The 23314-nt window shown below is 41.1% G+C and overlaps 1 protein-coding gene across 1 annotated transcript; it reads left to right on the top strand.

The window, feature by feature from the left end:
- Positions 1-1145: 1145 nt before the first annotated feature.
- Positions 1146-22882, top strand: LOC132892615 (solute carrier family 2, facilitated glucose transporter member 6-like). The gene is made up of 10 exons (XM_060930910.1): positions 1146-1210; positions 10022-10175; positions 10412-10618; positions 12320-12419; positions 16073-16284; positions 19175-19324; positions 19471-19579; positions 19704-19877; positions 22387-22532; positions 22712-22882. The coding sequence occupies exons 1-10, from the start codon at positions 1146-1148 to the stop codon at positions 22871-22873; spliced, it is 1479 nt and encodes a 492-aa protein (XP_060786893.1). The 3' UTR covers positions 22874-22882.
- The last annotated feature ends 432 nt before the right edge of the window (positions 22883-23314 follow it).

The following is a 23314-nucleotide window of genomic DNA, read 5'->3' as shown; positions in this document are numbered from 1 at the left end:
AGCCTCGGGGTCGTCCTGCGGGCCCATCTTAGTTAAGGTGAGGGGAGACGGGCCCGCGGCCGGGGCGCTGGTGGACCCCGCCGACGCGAGGAGACGCCGGAACGCCTCTCGATCTTCCTGTTGAGCCATGGCGAGGGCGTGGACCAAGTCCGCGAACGGGGAGGATTCCATGGGGCTGCAGGACTGATGCTCCACCGGCTTCCGGCACCACTGTAGCGAGAATAGCGTGTGGGTGGAGCACAGAGGACGGCAGGACAGAGATCAAGGTTCTCACAAGGCTTTATTGCCGAACTTTTCAGTCTAACAATATTTTAAAGCAGACAGACACACACTGTCGGCTCTGCCGGGGAAGAAGCTCCCTTCCGCTCTCCCTTTCCCTCCTTAAGTAGGGCGGTTTACTGGGGAGAACACACACAAAACACAGGTTAATTACACTCAGGTGAAGCGATTCTGCCACTTACCTTCCCCAACTCCGCCCTCCTGTCACAGACCGGCGCTTGACCACGCCCCCGCTGCCACAATTACATTTTGGAAAATATCCCAACTTTTCTGGAGATGGGGTTAGTACGTTTTTTTCTATGGAATATTTTCTGTAAATAAAAAAATAAGCATAAGCTTTATAACTCATACATTCACTCACCATCCACATTAAATCTTGTGCACACAAGATAAAAAAATCACCTTCTGAGACTTTAGAAGTGCTGTAGAAGGGAAAGAACTTTCTTGTGGGTGGAAAAATGTCTGGTTTGAAGGGGTTTAGTGCCACATTCATGACGAGAGATGTGCGTATATTCTGAAAGTATTTGGAGGTGTCAAACATGCCAGCACACGACTGCGCGTATGCATGGTCGCCTCTTAAACAATAAACAGTCGACAATAAACGTGTAAACAGTTAAAGAATAAATAATTATGGCTTATGCAGATGCATCACACTTGCTTAACATAAAACAAAGGCCAGTATAACATAGTCCTTATATATAAGCCCTATTTCCTCAGTTCCTCTCACTCTTTGGTCTCGGTTGATATGTACAGCACAGTATCTATATGATGTGAAACACAGACGTATAGTCTCAGTTTCACTTTATTCTATAGCATTAAGCTGGCATATAGACTGAAAGTCTGAGATTGAGGGCACACAGAAAACAATGGCATCAGAGCCGAATGAAGCAACTCGACTACTGAATAATCAGAATACACAGGGACAAATAAGGTTACTTTTAAATATTTTTATGCTCTTTGCTGTTCATCTCTTTCTCTGGTATATTTATTCTCTCTCATAAAAAAATCTTAAATGTTTTTCTTTTACACAAAATGTATAATAGTGCAGTGTCGACTACTGTTTCTGGACAATTGTTTTCACTGGTTTATTCTGTCAAATTCATGCACAGTCCTGAGTATTCATTATTCTGAGTATTTATTTAGTATTTTTTAAATGATATTTACTGTTCTCTCTCTCTCTCTCTCTCTCTCTCTCTCTTTTCTGCTACAATTTTCTACACCAGTTTTCTCACCAAACTGCAGCGTCGTGTTGAGTCTGCATCACTGAAAAAAAAAAAAAAAAGATCCAGTGGTTCAGTAGGCTAAATATGACAAAAACAAATCTGTGACTTTTTCAACAACAACAAAAAAGCAAATTATCAGAATTACTTAATTACTATAAATTCTATACTACATTAATATGTGGCTGAAAGCCAAAATGCATATTTTACTTACTTTGCATAAAATCTAATATTAATTTGCAAGTGCTGGCAAAAAAAAAAAAAAAAAAAAAAGAAGCTTGAACTGACTGCATAGTAAAGTGTGGGTGTGGTTTTTGAACTTGATTTGCATATGCATTTGCAGAACATTCAACTGATTTGAGTGTTAAGGATGGGTTGTTTCCAATATTTCTTGTTTTAAGGTCTAAGGTTATTGAATTTGGAAATGATTTGAAAGATCAAGTGTTTTGGTATGGACTTGGTTCACCCTCTTTGTGTTTCTTAAGCATGTGTATTTGTGTGTATATCTATCTATGTGTATGTTTTAGCGTTAGTTAGTTACCCGGTGGTGTAGTGGTTAGCACTGTTGCCTCGCAGCAAGAAGGTCCTGGGTTCAAGCCCAGTGGCTGACGAGGGCCTTTCTGTGTGAAGTCTGCGTGGGTTTCCTCCGGGTGCTCTGGTTTTACCAGGCATGCAGGTTAGGCTAATTGGTGGCTCTAAAATGAGTGTAAATGGTTGTTTGTCTCTATGTGTCAGCCTGGCGACTTGTCCATAGTCAAGTTGGGATAGGCTCCAGCTTGCCTGTGACCCTGCACAGGATAAGCAGCTACAGATAATGGATGGAAGGTTAAGCAGTCAATTTGGGTAGTGTTTAGTATAGTGTTTACCACTGTCACCTCACAGCAAGAAGGTTTTGGGTTCGAGCCCAGTGGAGTTTGCATGTTGTCTGTGTGGGTTTCCTCCGGGTGCTCTGTTTTCCCCCACTGTCCAAAGACATGCAGTTAGGTTGACTGGCTACTCTAATTTCCCATAGGCGTGAACGGTTGAGAGGAGAAAACCTCTATAAATAGTCCAGTAGAAGGCAACAGGAAACCACTACTGTAATCCTTCCCTAGAAACTTGGACCTGCCATCAGGCAGAACACTAAAAAAAAATTACTTCCACCAACTGTGTTGGAGGAAGTTATGTTTTCGCCTCCGTTTGTCTGTTCCCAATGTGACTCAAAAAGTTGTACAGAGATTTTGATGAAATTTTGAGCAAAGGTGGGCCAAAAAACTGCAATAGAAGTGTTATTTCGAGTGCTTGGTGAGAACTATCTGACTGTATGATAGCTTAATGTATAGCTTGAGGGTATGAAATAAAATAAAGTTAAACCGAGAAACTATGTGTTGTCTGTCTTTAATATCGTACAACCCCGATTCCAAAAAAGTTGGGACAAAGTACAAATTGTAAATAAAAACGGAATGCAATGATGTGGAAGTTTCAAAATTCCATATTTTATTCAGAATAGAACATAGATGACATATCAAATGTTTAAACTGAGAAAATGTATCATTTTTTATTTTTATTTATTTATTTTTTTTTAATTTATTTGCTAACAAATACAAACAAATACAAAGTAAAAAGGACAGAATGAAACAAATCAATACATACACATGACATACAACAGAAGCACTGACGTAACTAACAACAATTTCAAAGGCTGGACAGTACTACTAATATGTTAACAAAGAGATGTAACAGAACACATGGAGACAAATTCGACAAAGATAAACAAGAGCTATATTGCTGTATAGAGGAGGATGGGTGGGGTTGATTAGGGGTAATGAATGTGCATATGAGATAGAGGAGGGTAGGTGGGGGAGATTTGGAGGGGTGTTGGGCCTTGAATTATGGGTGGAGGGACAGTGTGTATATGTTGGGGGGGAGCGGGATATGTGAAAGTAAGCACGTGTGTGTGTGTGTGTGTGTGTGTGTATAAGCAGTGCTGGTCTGTGTCGGGCCAGGGAGAAGGAAACTGGATCATAATGAAGGAGAGAGGGGGAGGGGGAGTATTATTTTATTTGCTAATCATTTGTGTTAGTAAATTTTTTATAGATAGAAATTCTAAAAATAATAGTTATTTAATAGTTAATTATGATGACTACCTGAGCACCTGTTATGGCTATGGTGCCAGCCCCCCCTGCCCAAGCTGATTCATGATGGGACGACAGAGGGGAGGGGGAGGTACTGCATGAGGCAGGGCTCCGGGCCCTGACGCCCCATGCACCGACACCAGCCCCCCATAGCCTCCGCACAACACGCCCTACCTATCCTATATATGACTGTATATGACAAGAATGTGTGCCTTCTCTAAAATGTACTGCATTAAAAGAAGAGATGTATTTGCATTAAAAGAGGCAAGAAGTGCAGCGAAGCACCTGCAGAGGTTTCCCACATGCACTCCTCCCTTACCCTAGTCTATCATGTTGTTCTTATTGCAGGTGTACAAATGGTGTGTGCTTCCTAATGTGTAGAGCATTTAAAAGAGGATAAGGCGCGCTGTGCAATACCAAGAGTAGGCAGGTATCAGAGTGCATGCGTGGGGTGGGCGGGGCGCCGAGAAAACCTCGGGACCCTGACCCGGAGGGGAACCCTGACCCATCAACCCTCCCAATGGCACCAACCAACGCCAGTCCCACCTGACAACCAGACAGGATGGGGCCGACCACGCCATCCCAGAAGCCCAGGTATAACAAGAGTAGATGAAGTGGGGGAGGGAAGATGGTAGCAGAGGGAGGGAGGGAGTGGTGGGAAAAATTAATAAATGATGTACATAAACAAACAGAGATAAGAGATTCCAGCTTCCATCCTCCCTTCCCTAATATGTATGGCTAAGTATTAACGATTATGGAAGGATATTTGAGTGTGGCGTTGGGACTGGATCTCAGGCACAGAGGGCCAGGTCAAGTCTGTAAAAAGGTGAGGTAAGATGACCAAGGGGAGTGTGTATTCTGAGTGTGGAGTAAGTTGGGAGAGGTATGATTGTCCAATGATATATAATCTGCTAGCAGGTTTTTCCAATGGGTAATGTGGATTGAGTTCTTTGAGTTCCAGTTCATGAGGATTGTTTTCTTGGCGACAGTTAGTGCTACCAGAAGAAATTTATTGTCTGTGGTGTTATGGTTGGTTGAAGATGTATCTCCTAGTATGCAGAGGGAAGGAGTTGCTGGGATGTGATGGCCAAGGATAGAGGTGAGTGAGTCTGTGACTTTTATCCAGAACCTATGGATTGGGGTGCAATGCCAGACAGCGTGGATGTATGTGTCTGGGGTGTTTAGCATGCAGTGGGAACACGTATCGGAGCCAAAACCCATTCTTGCCAGTTTCTGTGCAGTGTAGTGAAATCTGTGGAGTACCTTGTACTGTATTAGTTGAAGATTGGCATTTTTAGTCATTAGATAGATATTTTTGCAGATTTGGGTCCAGAAGCCGGCATCAGGAGTAATGGACAGGTCCGATTCCCAATTGTGGTATGGAAGGCTTAAAGTTTTTTCGGATTGTGATATAAGTTTGTATATTTTGGAAAGGATTTTTTGAGGGGAGGGTATGTTAATCAGTTCCAAGATTTGTGGGGGGATGTCTAAATTAGGTATCTGAATATTCCATTTTGCTTGAATAGTTGATTTAATTTGAAGATACTGTAAGAAGTGTTTACCCTCAATGCCATGCTTCTGGACCAAATAAGGAAAAGAGACCAGTCTATTGTCTTGGATGATATGATGAAGATGAGTGATACCCTTGCCTATCCATGTGAGAAAGTTGAGTGGTTTTTTATTGATGGTGAAATCAGGATTATTCCAGATAGGGGTGTGATTTGATAGTGTCAGAGGCGAATTAGTAAGGTCGTAAAACTTCCACCAAGCTGTCAGGCTTGATGCTATAGTTGGAGCTTTGAAAGATGGATGCTTTTTGACTGACTGGCTGCAGAAAGGTAAGTCTGAGATCTGAATATCCTTGCAAATGGTTTGTTCTAGCAAATGGTTTGTTCTACCCAATCCTGGTTTAAATCACTACCCAATCCTGGTTTAAATCACTAGACTCTACAATCATCAAATTCTATTGGAAAAACAAGACACCAAGAATCAAACTGACCACACTTCAAAAACCTAAAATACTAGGTGGTCTAGAGGCGCCACACTTCTATCATTATGCACTGGCCAACCAGCTTCAATACATTTACAAATGGATACATCCCACTTCACTTGAATTCACCTGGTTAGACCTAGAAAATGTATCATTTAAAGAGAAAAATTAGGTGATTTTAAATTTCATGACAACAACACATCTCAAAAAAGTTGGGACAAGGCCATGTTTACCACTGTGAGACATGCCCTTTTCTCTTTACAACAGTCTGTAAACGTCTGGGGACTGCAGAAAAAAGTTGCTCAAGTTTAGGGATAGGAATGTTAACCCATTCTTGTCTAATGTAGGATTCTAGTTGCTCAACTACCTTAGGTCTTTTTTGTCGTATCTTCCGTTTTATGATGCGCCAAATGTTTTCTATGGGTGAAAGATCTGGACTGCAGGCTGGCCAGTTCAGTACCCGGATCCTTCTTCTACGCAGCCATGATGCTGTAATTGATGCAGTATGTGGTTTGGCCTTGTCATGTTGGAAAATGCAAGGTCTTCCCTGAAAGAGACGTCGTCTGGATGGGAGCATATGTTGCACTAGAACCTGGATATACCTTTCAGCATTGATGGTGTCTTTCCAGATGTGTAAGCTGCCCATGCCACACGCACTAATGCAACCCCATACCATCAGAGATTCAGGCTTCTGAACTGAGCGCTGATAACAACTTGGGTTGTCCTTCTCCTCTTTAGTCCGAATGACACGGCGTCCCTGATTTCCATAAAGAACTTCAAATTTTGATACGTCTGACCACAGAACAGTTTTCCACTTTGCCACAGTCCATTTACATGAGCCTTGGCCCAGAGAAGACGTCTGCGCTTCTGGATCATGTTTAGATACAGCTTCTTCTTTGAACTATAGAGTTTTAGCTGGCAACGGCGGATGGCACGGTGAATTGTGTTCACAGATAATGTTCTCTGGAAATATTCCTGAGCCCATTTTGTGATTTCCAATACAGAAGCATACCTGTATGTGATGCAGTGCCGTCTAAGGGCCCGAAGATCACGGGCACCCAGTATGGTTTTCCGGCCTTGACCCTTACGCACAGAGATTCTTCCAGATTCTCTGAATCTTTTGATGATATTATGCACTGTAGATGATGATATGTTCAAACTCTTTGCAATTTTACACTGTCGAACTCCTTTCTGATATTGCTCCACTATTTGTCGGTGCAGAATTAGGGGGATTGGTGATCCTCTTCCCATCTTTACTTCTGAGAGCCGCTGCCACTCCAAGATGCTCTTTTTATACCCAGTCATGTTAATGACCTATTGCCAATTGACCTAATGAGTTGCAATTTGGTCCTCCAGCTGTTCCTTTTTTGTACCTTTAACTTTTCCAGCCTCTTATTGCCCCGTCCCAACTTTTTTGAGATGTGTTGCTGTCATGAAATTTCAAATGAGCCAATATTTGGCATGAAATTTCAAAATGTCTCACTTTCGACATTTGATATGTTGTCTATGTTCTATTGTGAATACAATATCAGTTTTTGAGATTTGTAAATTATTGCATTCCGTTTTTATTTACAATTTGTATTTTGTCCCAACTTTTTTGGAATCGGGGTTGTATATGTGAAGCAGAACATGAGCATCAGGAAGTGAGGAAGCAGGAGATAGAGCACTCTTGATGTGTGTCCTTCTTGTATCATGAGGCATGGTGGGTCCAGTTGAGTTGTAGAGGCTTGAAAGGAACATGGTGCAGAACGTACCTGAAAAGTGTGGTGTCTTAGTTTATTATGTCTCACTTTTAAATTCTGATTGAAGAGTTAATGATATTTCTGTGTGCAAAATGATGTGTTTCTTTAAAATTCCAAGAGAAGCATATGCTGCAAGGTTACAGACAGGATGTCTGCTCTGTGGCATATTGACACTGAGTTATGCTGAGAAAGTGCCTCTGCACAGAAGTAGCCCGAGAACAGACTTCCTGCACTTGTGGCTTGCAAATCTTTCGCTGTGTTTTTCCTGTTTATGATGAGAACCACTACCTTTCCATCTCAGAGAATAGAATGCCTTTAATGTCACTGCACAAATGTACAATGGAATTTAGGTCATCATAGGGGAGCAAAGCCACTGTATATGTGTGCGCCGCCACTCACGTCAGCCCAAGGCCGTCCCATGTTAACCTAACTGCATGTCTTTGGTATATTAGGTAATAAAGGTATATGTGAATAAGAGTTGGTCCTATGCATCTATTCCACTTCATTAACCATTTATTTTTCATGGAATGGATTGTATGAGTAACCAGAAGAGGCCCTCCCCATACTGAGTATATATTCACTGTGATTCTGTTCTGTTCTCTGGAGATGATCTGAGATGTTGAGAGCATGAGAGCAACCTCCCTATAGCTGTAAGCACTGCATTAAAGAATTTTATTAAACAGGAAAGGGCCTCTGTTCATTCTGAGGTGAATTTCCACCATAAAAGTGCCTTAAGGTAGGTGGGTGCTGGTGTGTTTTTGGCTTTGTTGCCAAGCATCATTGTTTTAAATCTTTAAGCATGGTTACTGTCATGAGCATTTATTGCTTTGCGTATTCATTATTACCTCCACCAACATTGTTGGAGGAGGTTATGTTTTTGGCCTCCATTTGTTTTTGTTTGTTTGTCTGTTCTCAACATAACTCAAAAAGTAGTGAACGGATTCTGATAAAATTTTGACGAAAGGTCAGCCATGGGACATAGAACAATTGATTAGATTTTGATGCAAACAGTGGCAAACTGTTAGAGCTGGGACTTGAGCTCAGCCAAAACTTAGCCCGATACACCAAAAAAGCAACAGGGCAAAGGATTTTGCAAGGGATTAGCTGCAGGGTGCCAGGTAGTTCCACTGTGTGTAGTTGTTGTTGATGTTAATTTTAAAAATAACTAAGTAAATTACATTGGGAAATGAATACTTAAGTCTGAGTGAAAAATACTGTAGTGAGCTGCGTGGAAGAAGAGTCTGGAGACAGAAATCTTAGTTTCTCGGTTGTTATCCTGTGCTACTTGCTCTCGATAGCACTGATGACCACTTTTTAGTATTCGCTAACACTACTGATGAACGCTACACTGGCTGGAAGGTGACTTCACTGCTCTGCTGATGGCGCTGATTAATGGTTAAGCTAACTTTAGCCTTTGAGAAGGCCTAGGGCGATAAATTTTTGGTCCCTCCCACTATAAATCAAAATCTGATTGGTTAATTCATCCATCACTTCCTACATAAACATACACTGCCATGGCCTTCTGTCCTGGCAATGAAGTCCTAACCAATGAGTGAGCCAGCTCTAAATTCTTCTCAGCCTAGAGACAACAAACAAACAAAAAAAATCTCATCGGATAACTCGATTTTGATGTTTTCAGGACAGCAACCCATTCATTTCTGAAGCAAATTTGATAGAAAATGAGGCCGAATTAGAATTAGAGGAGAATAATTATCATGAAATTATGAAAGGATGAAAGCAATTAAAGAATGAAAGAAATTAAATATACCATTTGAAATGCTGGTACGTTTGTGCCTTCTCTGAACGCCTAGAAGGTCCTGATGGTTCCCCTGTGGATGCAAATCTGGATATGTATGTGGATCCAGGATTTTTTTTGTCTGTTCCCAATGTAACTCAAAAAGTAATGAACAGATTTTGATGAAATTTTGAGGAAAGGTGAACCATGGGCCAAGGAACAATTGATTAGATTTTGATGCAATGCCGGATATGTGGCTTGACGGAGGTATATACTCTACTGAGTGACCTTCTAGTTATCTTGTATATTTATTGTCCTGAGTATTCATTGCTCTATTTTTAATTGCATATTTTGCACTTGTCACACAGTCATGTATTTGCACTTTATGTAGTTCTGTGTACTGTGACACTGCAGTGTTTTGTGTTGTATTATGGCCCTGAAGATCTTGAGTTGACTTTTAACTCAATCTGCCATCTCTGACTTTTCACATTGTGTGATATATTTAAAACTTCTCTATTTTATAGCTCAGGTATCCTGTTTATTTGTCAAAGTCCTTCCTGTGCCAGGACCTGGTATTCCCAGGCAGTCTCCTGTCCCAGTACTAACCAGGTCCTTAAGGCGCACTGGGCAGTGCCGCTATCTGTTTCTATAGCCCTTGGCCTCTCCCTATTACATAGCTGGAGTTTCAGTGGGGAGCCAGTCCTCTGGTAACCACAAGAGTTTGACTCCCTACTCACATTTGTATTGCGGCGTGTCTTGCCAGATGGCAGTAGGTATCATTTTTATGATGGTGTTTGATATGACCTGACCTTGAGTAGACCTCACGATCTCCTGGTCGAGAGGTGGACACGCTAACCACTAGGCCAGCTCATGGTGGTTTATTTGTAGGGGATATTTAATATTTGAATTTTAATTTGTGCTGTAAATTTGTTTTCTCATAGAAATGGTAGGCTCTACGTTGCAACCTTTTCAGCTGTTTTGGGCAGTTTTATTTTTGGATATTCCATGGTACTTCCCTCTGCGGTGATCCCACAGCTTCAGAGGGAAGATGATCCACGTCTGCACATGGACATTCATCAGATTTCCTGGTTTGGGGTAAGAGCAGCTTGTTTGTTTCTCACCAAATACCACATTATCCTTAATTACACTGAGAATGAATCTATAAACAATATAAGTTAAAGGATGTGATACGAACCTATCTGTTAAAGTTGCTTGTCTTCTCTTAGTGTTTGTCTCCTGGTTTGAGCTCCACATCCAACCAAAATGAAATTCTCATACATGTGTCGAATAAATCCGACTGTATTTCTATTCTGTTTCTGTTTGTTGAATAGTCTATTTTTGCAGTTGGAACTATAGTAGGAGGGTTAATCGCCACTGGGATGAATGACAAAGTTGGAAGGAAACACAGTATTATGATATCCGTAATTCCCTCTATCGCCGGGTTTCTCATGATGGCAGCAGCAAAGGAATGGTTGTTGCTTCTCCTGGGCAGATTGCTCACAGGCATTGCTGCTGGCATCACAGCCAGCTCCATTCCTGTAGGTATATTTCTGGTCATGGTGTTTCAAGTCTCAAATTCCTGTCTTGTTTCTTTTGAAACACTCTAAATAAATAACAGAGGCTCTGCAGTGGCTTGCATAACCATGCTCAATTTTTCTTTTACAACACAGAAATATTTTTCACTTTTAAAGGTTAGATACAAGTATGTTGTTGAAATCAAATGGCAAAAACGAATAGTCAATTTCAACATTCAAGGCGGTCAATATACAAGGCATTGTGGATGGTTGGAGGGAATAATGAAACAATTAGCCATGAGAGGGTGCATTAAACACCCAAATCCATCTCAGTAAAAAAGTAATGACCATATGCATTGCTTTTTGACACCTTTAGGACCTTCCATCCATTATCTGTAGCTGCTTATCCTATACAGGGTTGTGGGCAAGCTGGAGCCTATCCCAGCTGCCTATGGGCGAGAGGCGGGGTAAACCCTGGACAAGTTGCCAGGTCATCACAGGGCTGACACATAGACACAAACAACCATTCACACTCACATTCACACCTACGGTCAATTTAGAGTCACCAGTTAACCTAACCTGCATGTCTTTGGACTGTGGGGGAAACCGGAGCGTCCGGAGGAAACCCATGCAGAGAAAATGCAAAATCCACACAGAAAGGCCCCCATCGGCCACTGGGCTCAAACCCAGAACCTTCTTGTTGTGAGGCGACAGTGCTAACCACTACACCACCGTGCCACCCGCCAAAAGATCCAAGATATTAAAACTAATTGGTGTATAACATCGCTTAAAGCATCTTTTTAAAAAACATTGGACAATAGTAAGATCTGAAACACTAGCCACATAAACTGGAAGGCCATACAATATTTTCAGGAGAACTATTGCATTAGGGCCGGCACGGTGGTGTAGTGGTTAGCGCTGTCGCCTCACAGCAAGAAGGTCCGGGTTCGAGCCCCGTGGCCAGCGAGGGCCTTTCTGTGCGGAGTTTGCATGTTCTCCCCGTGTCCGCGTAGGTTTCCTCTGGGTGCTCCGGTTTCCCCCACAGTCCAAAGACATGCAGGTTAGGTTAACTGGTGACTCTAAATTGACCGTAGGTGTGAATGCGAGTGTGAATGGTTGTCTGTGTCTATGTGTCAGCCCTGTGATGACCTGGCGACTTGTCCAGGGTGTACCCCGCCTTTCGCCCGTAGTCAGCTGGGATAGGCTCCAGCTTGCCTGTGACCCTGTAGAACAGGATAAAGCGGCTACAGATAATGAGATGAGATGAGACTATTGCATTAAAGAGATGATGTACTTCATGATCTACTGTGTTTAACCTTCTTTGTGCAGACTTCTAATTCCAAATAGCTATTTGTTAGCGTCATACAGCTTTTCCTTAACATGAACATTAAATTTACAGTTATTCTGAAAAGTTACTCCTAAAATAGTCACACTACTGTACTGTCTGATATTATACAACACAGAAAAGTCAATAATATCTCCTAACTTTAACAAGCTGCAAAGTCCTGCACATACCCAGTCCTTGCATGTGAGTCATTGTTGTGAAAATTCTGACCTCAAAAAATAGGGCCACTGATTAAAAAAATTAAATAAAATAAATTTAAAAAAAATTGCCAACCCCTGTACTACGATAAGATTTGATACACTTCCACCTGAACTCTGATTAATACATTTATCCTGGGAGTTTCTTTTGAAATAAACCTTTATAATGCTTTATTGCTGCAGGTCTATGTGTCAGAGATTTCACATCCAGGTGTCAGAGGATTCCTGGGATCCAGTTCTCAGATCATGATGGTCATCGGAGGTCTGGCACTCTACGCTCTTGGTTAGTGACATACCTTCTGTCTTTTCCATGTCGTTTTAGTCATGTTGTGCAAATTATCTTTGTTGTCGACTACAGGGGCGCCGCCAGAAATTTTGGGCCCCATGAAAGATTAGAATTTTGGGCCCCCCAACTTTGCCCACCCTCGTCACAATTGCACTATTGTCATTATTTGACTTTTGATAGCCCATGGACCTTGAGTTTGTGACTTTGTTATTACATTTTATGTATTAACCAATGGTTGAAACCTGGGTGCGATTTGCTGGGGGGGATCATCCCCCCCCTCTGGTTTTTATCTCTGCTGAAAAAAAATCCTCGGGGACAACCCCGTCAATAAAACAAACAAACCAAAAAAAAAGTTGACATGACAGGCATGTTGTGACACAGTTTTCTATGGTCTACATTGCAGTCACTTTCAAAATGACCCGAAGTGGCAGCTTTGATGTTCACGAACGTCCCCAGCAAATAGATACATTGTAGATAATAACAATATCTTTGCGTTCTATGCAGGGATGCAAACAGCGCGCCTTTTGGCGGATGCCGCCTTTCTCACGGCCGATTTTTTTTTTTAGGGGGGCGTTGGAGTGTCTGATTATAATTTCAAAGTAAATTCTGTATTAAAATTACTAAATAAGCAAATCCGTTACAGTCCATGAAACAGGAAGTATAAGGATGAGAAAAAAACAGTTTAAATCGGAAAGCTGCGCACAATGTGAACTGCGCCATCAGAGCAAACTGTTCATTTAGTATTCATGTATTTTAGTGATTTTCGAGTCACTGTCCATTTAATCCGGAGGGAGAGAAACATCACAGCAATGCGACAAGCAATGCGAACTTTGTTGTGTTAGTGTTCGTGTATTTAGTCAGAGAGATAGGAAGATGAATTTACTATCTCTGGTTTAGTGTTCATTTTCATTTAGTGTTATTCATTTGATATCATCGGATGTTATTGAGCTGTTAGCCTATTGTTACCTTAATTTTGTGACGTTTCATGATTAAAAAAAAAAAATCCCCCCTTCTGTTTTTTTGACAAATCGCACCCTGGTTGAAACCAATGGTTTAGAACGTGTGAACATTCCACACACATAAACATGTCAAACACTTGACTGGTGTCCGTTATTAGTGTAACGGGTTTATTTTTTTCCACTTGCCATTGTGTGTAGTGGTGGGGAAATTAAGAGCGCAGGTAGTTATGGGAACGAGGCGCTGGCCTCCTTCAGTTCGTTTTGGAAATGTAAGCGCCAATGCCACTGGACGTTTGCAGGCCATCCTCAGCAGTGTATTTGTGTCTCATTTCTTCAGAATAAAAAGACTGGTGAACAACACAACGCAACGTCTGTTACATTAGCAACACTTTAATCTAGCAAACTGTATATGGCGCTCGCTCATTAAAAACTTCAATCCTAAAGCATTTATGGGTTGTATTGCTGCTTACCTCCTTCTCCAAAGGGGGGTTCAGTGGTTTGGTAGGGCGGAGGTCCCCCTGAGGCTGAATCTGTGCATATTTAGGGCACCCCATTAGTTATGAAACTGGTTATTAGCACTAGTTATTAGCACCAGCATAACGTAATGTTTCATCTTGTTTATCACACAAGTCAGTTCAGTTATTAAAATGGAAAAAGTCACTGTACAAACTGTAAAAGTGTTCTCTTGATAGGCTAATCCAACCACGTTCATGCTGTTCATTTACCATTCGCTAATATTTTGAACACACGTGAGCGATAGCTACCTTTCTTTGGGAAAAACTGAGTGACCAGTTACCTGCCTCTCCGGTCCCTCTCAGCTTTCAGCTGCCTTTCTTTACGTTTTTGACAGCCACTCTTCATATTTAGCGATCATAGACTGTACGCACTCCACTGCTGGCTGGCTGGCTGCTGCACCGCGACACAGCAGCAAGTAGCATTGCACTGATCAGCACGCAGATTTAACGCATCGCTTCTACCAGAACTGGACCGTACCATTTCGCAAAACGGGGAGGGTTAAATGACAATATGTTGAACTCAAGAAATAGACAACCTTGTTCAATTAGCTCATTTTACCAGATGAAATATTGCATTGTTGTTATTTCAAAAGTCTTATTAAAATCATCAAAAGCATATTATCATCCCCTTAAAGGGCCCCATGGCAGTGCTGGGCCCCTAGAATTGTTCTAACCTTTCCCCCCTGGTGGCGCCCATGGTCGACTACCTAATTGAGTTGTTGATTCTGAAAATACTCACATATTCACGAAAAATGCACGGCCTATGATCAAGCTACAGTGTGCAAATATACATGAAAGTATGAAAGATGCAGCAATCCTAGGAATTTAAATATGCGTATAATATTCTGGGTCATGTGATACAAAAGGCATTGTAGTGTTAAAAATATGTTTGAGAAATTGTTCAAAATAATACTCTACTTTAATAAATAATGATACTCATATCTTTTTGTGACATCTTTGCCTTGTCAGTAGCTGTGTTTCCATTAACCTACTTTTTGCGCAATTTAAAATTGCGAGCTAAAAATGAGTACTGGAAGCGTGAATTTTGAAAAAGCTCTCAAATATTGGAAAAAAAAAGTTATATTTGCATGAGGTGGTTTTTTAGTTCATCCGGTCGCAGGTCAGGCTGGATGAGCTTATGTGATCACGCATCGTCCATCTGTCATCCGTCCATCCACAATTTACAAAAATCGCTATTGATAAAATTTCAGTCAAACTCACATACAATGTTCCCCAGGTGGGTGTGTATAAAAGTTGTCAAGACGGTGGCGCCACCTGTCATATTTACGATTTTATGGGTGTCTGAAATTTTTGGGTGACTCATCACATTAAATGGTACTCTCTGTAAACTGCTGGGACGTTTTCACTGAAACTCACCCAGAAGACTCTAAACATGTATTCCAACAAGAGTTGTTCAGCAGGTGGCGCCACCTGCCATGGATGAGGCTATAGCGGGATCACATGCAATTTCACAAAAATCGCCACTCATCCTACAGGAGTGATTAGATTTTTATCAAACTCATATGGAATGTTTCCCAGGTTGGTGTGCATAAAAATTATCAAGACGGTGGCGCCACCTGTCATATTTAACATTTTATGGGTGTTTGAAAATTTTGTGTGACTCATCACACCAAACACTAGTGTTCGTAAACTGCTAGGATGTTTTCACTGAAACTCACCCAGAAGACTCTAAAGATGTATTTCAACAAGAATTGTTCACCAGGTGGCGCCACCTGCCATGATGCAGCTACACAGGTCATATGCAATTTCACAAAAATCACTCCTCCTCCTACGGGATTAATCAGGTTTCAAACTCACACACAACAACAGTGTCCGGTATGAGCTCCAGCCTCATTGAGGCTATTTTTCAGATGATTTGAAAAAGCAATATTTCACAAAATTGAAATGGAAACACATTTTTTGCATTTAAGTCACATGGCTTGACACAAAGAGCAAATGGAAATGTTATATTTCAGAAAAGAGCACTCTGTAAGAGCTATTGCTAGAGGAGAAACTATCACATGATGAAAAAACCCAGCCTTAATCTCATAACACCACTTAATAGAAACACAAACCATTTGCAATCATGTTTTGTCAAGATTTTCAAAATTTTGTGCAAAACTGCAATGAAAACCTGGTTAATGGTCTCAGTGGGGTTTCCTTTCTTCCCCCACAGGCTTGGTTTTGCCATGGCGGTGGCTGGCTATAGCTGGCGAAGTTCCAGTTCTGATTATGCTCATCCTCCTGTGCTGCATGCCAAACTCCCCACATTACCTCATGAGCAACAACAAATGGGACGAAGCCTCCAGAGCCCTCCAATGGCTCAGGGGCCCTGATTCAAATTGCACTACTGAACTCAATCAGATTGTGCGTACTCTCAATTCCCAGGTAAAAACAAACAGCAGGGTTACAGGGATAATCTTTTGTATTATAAAGCCCAAAATACAGAGATACTAGCCTACTATTACCTGTCTGTAAGCATTAGGAGATTTCTGCATGAATTTTTTTATTTATTTTATAAAACCTACTGCACAGCTAGCATATCACTTCACAGCTCCAGGGCTCCTGGTTTGATCCTGAGCTCAGGTTACTGTCTGTGCAGGATTTCTAATATTCTTCCCACGTTCTCTGCTGATGTCTTATTTATAGCATAAACTAATCTCTGATTGCTTAATCATTAAAATCTATATGTTGATCGCATTCTGTGATGCTTTATGTTGCTGAAGTTATGTATTTTTCTTTTTTTTTCTTCAAATTTTTGTTAAATACCCCTGGTGTAACATAACTGAAACTAGAAGGGCACATGGTAGTGTGTATACCTCCACCAAACCACATATTATCAACATCAAAATCAAAATCACTTGAACCTAGGATAATACTAAAGCTGTGCAACAAATTTCATACAAATCCGTTCATGACTATTTGAGTTATGTTGGAAACAGAAAAAAAAAATCCTGGATCCACATACATATCTAGAGTTGCATCAAAATCTAGTCAGTTGTTCCTTGGCCCATGGCCCACCTTTTCTCAAAATTTCATCAAAATCTGTTCATTACTTTTTGAATTACGTTGAAAAAGACAAACCAGAATGTCAAGGACATAGTCGCTCATCTGGCCTGCCATCAAAACAACCATGATGACCAAAACATCAAACAGAACTGAAATGTGACAATGTGAGAGAGGACCAACCTCTATGACAAAATATTTACAACAGGAAACTCAACAAAGGACTAAATTATGTTCCTTGAGGGAAGATCGACCCAAAACATCGATCAGAACTGAATTCGCATGATAAATGAGAGAGGAGATACAATTCTAGTCAGAAAAACATTTGTTAAGTTGACCTAATTACTAATTTGTTAGCTAGAAATTGACAATACAATGACCAAGTTTGGTGCAGAAGGTCTAGTTCTTTCAAATAAAACAGTCAGAACTGAAATCCACTGAGAACTGATGGAGGAGATACGATTTAACTGAAAATAAACAAAGTTGTAAACAAATTGCTTACAACAAGAAAATCAACAAACAAACGACCAAGTTTTGTTCCTCATGAGAAGATCTACCCCAAAACATCGATCAGAACTGAAATCGGGTGAGAACTGCGAGAGGAGATACAATTCTAATGAGAAGTCCCAAAACTCATTAAGGTGACCTAATTTGTTAGCAAAAATTTGACAATACAATGACCAAGTTTTGTGCAGAAGGTTTAGTTCTTCTAAACAAAACAATCAGAACTGAAATCCATTGAGAACTGATGGAGGAGATATGATTTAACTGAAAATAAACACAGTTGTAAACAACAGGAAAATCAACAAACAAAGGACCAAGTTTTGTTCCTCATGGGAAGATCTATCCAAAACATCGATCAGAACTGGAATCGGATGAGAAATGAGAGAGGAGATAAAATTCTAGTGAGAGGCCTGGAAAATTTGTTAATTTAGCCTAATTACTAATTACTAACTTGCTAGCAAAAAAAAAAATGACAAAACAACGATTGAGTTTTGTGCGGAGTGAAGAGTTCTTTCAAACAAAACAATCGGAACGGAAATCCGTGGAGAATCGACAGAGGAGATACGATTTAACTGAATTATGGATGATGGACAGACGACGGATGCCACGCCATGGCAATGGAGCACTTGCATGTGACGTCACAGCCGATCCAGATTGTGACAGACGCCATCTTGTCGGTCAAAAGCCATATTCCGCTTTCTACTTCTGCTTTTACTTCTACCTTTTCTTCTGGAAAAACCTACTATATACAATTCTACTACAACGGCTGCGGCTACAAGCTGTCCCTACCTGTGCACGTTTTTTATGTTTTTTGTGTGTATTTTTGCGTGTTGTTCGTCTGTACCAGACTTCAATATCCACTACAACCGTATGGACTTACTGGACATTGGTTTCCAGCAGAAAATGACGGTTTGTAGCGATTTCCATCGCATGCACAACATTCCGGACGAGAAAAAAAAAAAACATTCCGGACGAGATAGCGAGACCAGCGGGGTCTCCGTGGATTGTTATCGGAAGCAAAGCGAAGGAGGCGGCGCCGGGAGTGGAAGCAAAAGCGAGGCTGCAGGCAGAGCCGGCCTGTTGACTAAGCTCAGAAAACAGCCACTCAAACCTCCACTGCCAAGCCTCTACCTCTCCAACGCCAGATCCATGTAAACAAGAAGGTCCATTTGGAATTACAGCTGGAATTACCTTATTCTATTCTATAATCGGCTGGTCAGTGCTATACTCAATACTTAAGTGACTTACCCGTCCAATGAGGATTCTTGTTTACAAGATGCCACATCTGAGTCGCTGACAAATCCTGAATTTCTGTAAAGATAACTGTCCAGAGATTTATAGGCACGCAGTGCTTCACCACTGAACAGCGAGGGAAAGTTAATGAGGTAATTATACACGTCCGGGTATTCCGCTGGCAGTTCAAAATCCGGTCGTGAAAACTCCGTCCGGTAAGCCATAAGGGTCACAAATCTGTAGATCGTTTATTTTAGACATATATCTAGTTATCTGTTCATTAGAAAAATGAGCCGTGTAGTCCGTTGGTTGAAATTGATCCATTCTGTACACGAGTGCAGCAGTATTCAGCTGTGTTTTTGACCAACAAGATGGCGGTTGTGTACTTTCCGGTCACGTGACTGCAAGATCTCTATAGGTCATCGACCTTATGGCCAGATGAGCTAACAAACAAACAAACAAATGGAGGTGAAAACATAACCTCTTCCAACACAGTTGCTGGAGGTAAAAAGCACCAATTTAACCTTTTCAACAGGTTCGAATGCAGTGGTCAGATCTTAGGAGTCCATTCTACTACAAGCCGATCTTGATCTCTGTGTTTATGAGAATCCTGCAGCAGATGACGGGTATTACTCCCATCTTAGTTTATCTGGAGCCAATCTTTGAGAAAACAGCTGTCTCACTGGTGAGTAACAACAAACAAACAAACAAAAACCCCTGCCAGATCAGTTTCATATGACAACATGACCTTTGTGTACACTGACATGAATTTGCCCACTGAACTTGTCTAAGCCTCTCGTTGTATTTTCCCAATACTATGTCTTTATCTAGGAACCCAAGTATGATGCAGCTATAGTGGGATTTGTTAGACTGGTCATTGGTGTGATTGCAGGCTTTTTAATGGACAAAGCTGGCAGGAAATCTCTGCTCTACATATCAGGTTTGTTGTGTTGAGGCATGACTTATGTGAACCAGCTTAACCTTCAGCATAATCAAGATTCTTTTCCTTTCTGTAACATCATAGCTGCTGTCCAAATAATAAAATATGCACATTACCTTTTCAGCATTCATAATGTATATGGCCATGCTGACAATGACCATGCACATCCACAAAACACCATGTGATTCTGGGAATGTAACCGTTGAAGTCCCAAAGGAGCCATATGGAGTCATGACAGGTTTTGAGTTCAACTCTGGCACACTTATCCCCCTCATGAGCATCATCTTTATAGTAGTTGGTGAGTACTTGGTTTTCACACCAGAAATGAAATTTCACACCACAGCTTGATACCTGTAAAACCCACAAACACGATTTTGTCTCATCTCATCTCATCTCATCTCATTATCTCTAGCCGCTTTATCCTGTTCTACAGGGTCGCAGGCAAGCTGGAGCCTATCCCAGCTGACTATGGGCGAAAGGCGGGGTACACCCTGGACAAGTCGCCAGTTCATCACAGGGCTAACACATAGACACAGACAACCATTCACACTCACATTCACACCTACGGTCAATTTAGAGTCACCAGTTAACCTAACCTGCATGTCTTTGGACTGTGGGGGAAACCGGAGCACCCGGAGGAAACCCACGTGGACACGGGGAGAACATGCAAACTCCACACAGAAAGGCCCTCGCCGGCCCCGGGGCTCGAACCCGGACCTTCTTGCTGTGAGGCGACAGCGCTAACCACTACACCACCGTGCCGCCCACACGATTTTGTATTTCAGGAAATAATAAAAAGCCTTTATTTATCACACATACACTCAAGCACACAGTGAAATTCCTCCTCTGTTTTTACCCCATCTGAAACAGTGAACACACACATGCACACACAAGTCAGCAATGAGCACTCACACATACCCAGCTATGCTACAATGCCCGGCGAGCAGTTGGGGGTTAGGTGCCTTGCTCAAGCTATTTCAGCCCAACCTTCAAGCCATGGCTGCCCCATGTTAACCTAACCTTTGGACTGTGGGGGAAACCAGAGCACCACACAGACATGGGGAGAAACATGCAAACTCCACACAGAAAGGCCCCATTGGCCACTGGTCTCAAACCCAGAGTGCTAAACACAGTGCTAAATACGACACCACCGTGCCACCAAACAGTAAATTTACAACACAGTTAACTGAATCTTATCCAGCAGTTTGGATGCTCTAGATAATGTAACTGAACATGATTAAAAACTTAAAACTGTCAACACATATCTTATTTACTGTGTCTTATTATTAGGCAGTTTGCAGTTAACTACTGTAACACTTCCCTGATTGTACTTTGCCACTCACTTTTCCCGGCTTCGCTTTCCATTCACAAACGGGCTCTCGACCACACCCCTGCTGTGACAACTACATTAATTACGATTAACTACATTATTACAGTATAAATTTCAGCATTAATAATCCATAACTAATGGTCACAAACAGAAGTTAATGCTTATTAATTGCTGTCTCTTTAAATGTTACAGAAATGCACCTGCATTGAATAATATTTATTTAATCCATGTAGAAAAATAATTCTTGATAAACTGAATGACGATGTGTCCACAAATGTAAATTAGAAAGCTCAAAAAAGCAACTCATATGAGTGCATTGTATATACACTCACCGGCCACTTTAATAGGAACTTGTTCTTGATTCTAAGATTCCTGTTCTTGGCTGGCAGGAGTAGAGCCCATTGTGGTCTTCTGCTGTTGCATGCTGAGATGCTTTTCTGCTCACCACGGTTGTAAAGAGTTGCTACGAGTTGCTATATCCTTCCTGGCAAAAAAAGCTGGAACCAATCTGGCCATTTTCTTCTGACCTACCTCTCTTATCAACAAGACGTTTCCACCCACAGAACTGTCAGTCATTCACTCACTCAGTGTTTTTTGTTTTTCGCACCATTCTGTCTGTGTAAACTCTAGAGACTGTTGTGTGTGAAAACCCCAGGAGATCAGCAGTTTCTGAAATACTCAAACCGGTCCATCTGGCTCAAACCAACACCCATGCCACAGTGAAAGAAAGCCATACTTTGAGATCACAATTTTTCCCGTTCTGATGTTTGAAGTGAATATTAATTAGCTGAAGCTCTTGATTTGTATCTGCATGATTTGATGCATTGTGCTGCTGTCAAGGAATTGGCTGATTAGATAATCAGCCAATATGATGCACTTTTTGGATGCACTGTTGTGAAAATACTAGGAAGTCAGCCACTTCTGAAACCAGCCTGTCTGGCACCAAGAACCATCCCGCAAAGTCACTGAAATCTGTCCCCACCTTCTGATGTTTGATATGAACATTAACTGATTCAACTGATATATTGGTGGCGGATATATTAGGTGGTGCCATAAGTATAACCTATGTATGGGAAACAATATTCGATGGAAAGTCACATATTATTTTCTTTAACTGCTGCTATAAACAATTGCTATGGCAACACCCTCTTCATTTCTTCCTTGAGAAGTTGAAGAAAACAACAATCGGGAAAAAAAACCTTCCCAAAACTGAAGCTTCTCATGAAACAAAGAAAACATCAAGCACAAAGCCAGCTGTTCTGTAGACTTTCCAACAGCTTTACCTTTGACGGTTAAAGCACAGACACTAGAGAATCTTTCCATAAATTTTCTCTTTATTTTCTCTTTAAACGTTTGCATTAACATTAACCTTGCCACTTATACAGTAAATTGCCAAGTACTTACTATCAGGTTCATGAATTCAACAGTACTGTGGTGGAGGTGAAGTTTTTATTGATCTTATATTTCTTCTGAGCAGGTTATGCAATAGGCTGGGGTCCGATCACATGGCTGCTGATGTCGGAGATCCTGCCGATGAAAGTGCGTGGCATTATTTCAGGCGTGTGTGTAATGGTCAGCTATGCCACTGCTTTTTTTCTGACACAATTCTTCATGTGGGCAGTAGTAAGTTTCATGTCATTATGGTCAATAAAGCAAGCAAGAAATTACATTTTTTTTAAATTAAATAATAGTTTTGTTGGTTTAGAAAAGAAAGTTTGTTCTGTTAGATAATGTGTCATAGGCTGTGCTTTCTAATATTGTGCAAAGAGTCTAAATTGTTATAATTTTCCCCTGCCTTACAGGATGCACTTGGACTCTACACCCCGTTTCTGTTCTTCAGTGTAATCTGCGTGATGAGCATCATATTCACAGCCAAGTGTGTGCCTGAAACAAAAGGGAGAACACTGGGGGAAATTGAGAACTATTTCAGAACTGGACGCACCTTCACCATTGCTGAGAGTTAGCTTTACTGCAATCAGAATCAGAGAAACACAAACCTACATATAAAAATAGTATTAATTAAATATCAATCTAGGAATCTTAAATTAGTATAAAAGCTTAAAAGGGGAGAGAGAGAGAGAGAGAGAGAGAAGTGATCTAGCTACAGTAATAACAATGTCACAAGATCAAATAAACCAAAAGTTCAGTTTTACAGATGTAATTTTGGATTTGTCTGTTTCCCTACTGAAAGAGAAAAAATATTTTTTGTTGTGACATGATCGAAAAGATCAGATATAACATTACCATTCTGACCATGAAAAGATCCTCCACTATAAAGTTATAAAGAGAAGAGTTCTTGCCCAGAAAGAGAACAGTGATGTTTCTTTCAGTTGTGTAATTTTTCCATCAAACAGTAGATCTTTTATTCTCTTCAAAACTACACTCACCCACTTTTCTCTTATTGC

The sequence above is a fragment of the Neoarius graeffei genome, chromosome 10, assembly GCF_027579695.1.
Source record: "Neoarius graeffei isolate fNeoGra1 chromosome 10, fNeoGra1.pri, whole genome shotgun sequence".
Classification (NCBI taxonomy): domain Eukaryota; kingdom Metazoa; phylum Chordata; class Actinopteri; order Siluriformes; family Ariidae; genus Neoarius; species Neoarius graeffei.
The sequence above is the reverse complement of the archived record's forward strand: the minus strand, read 5'-3'. Positions and strand labels throughout refer to the sequence as shown.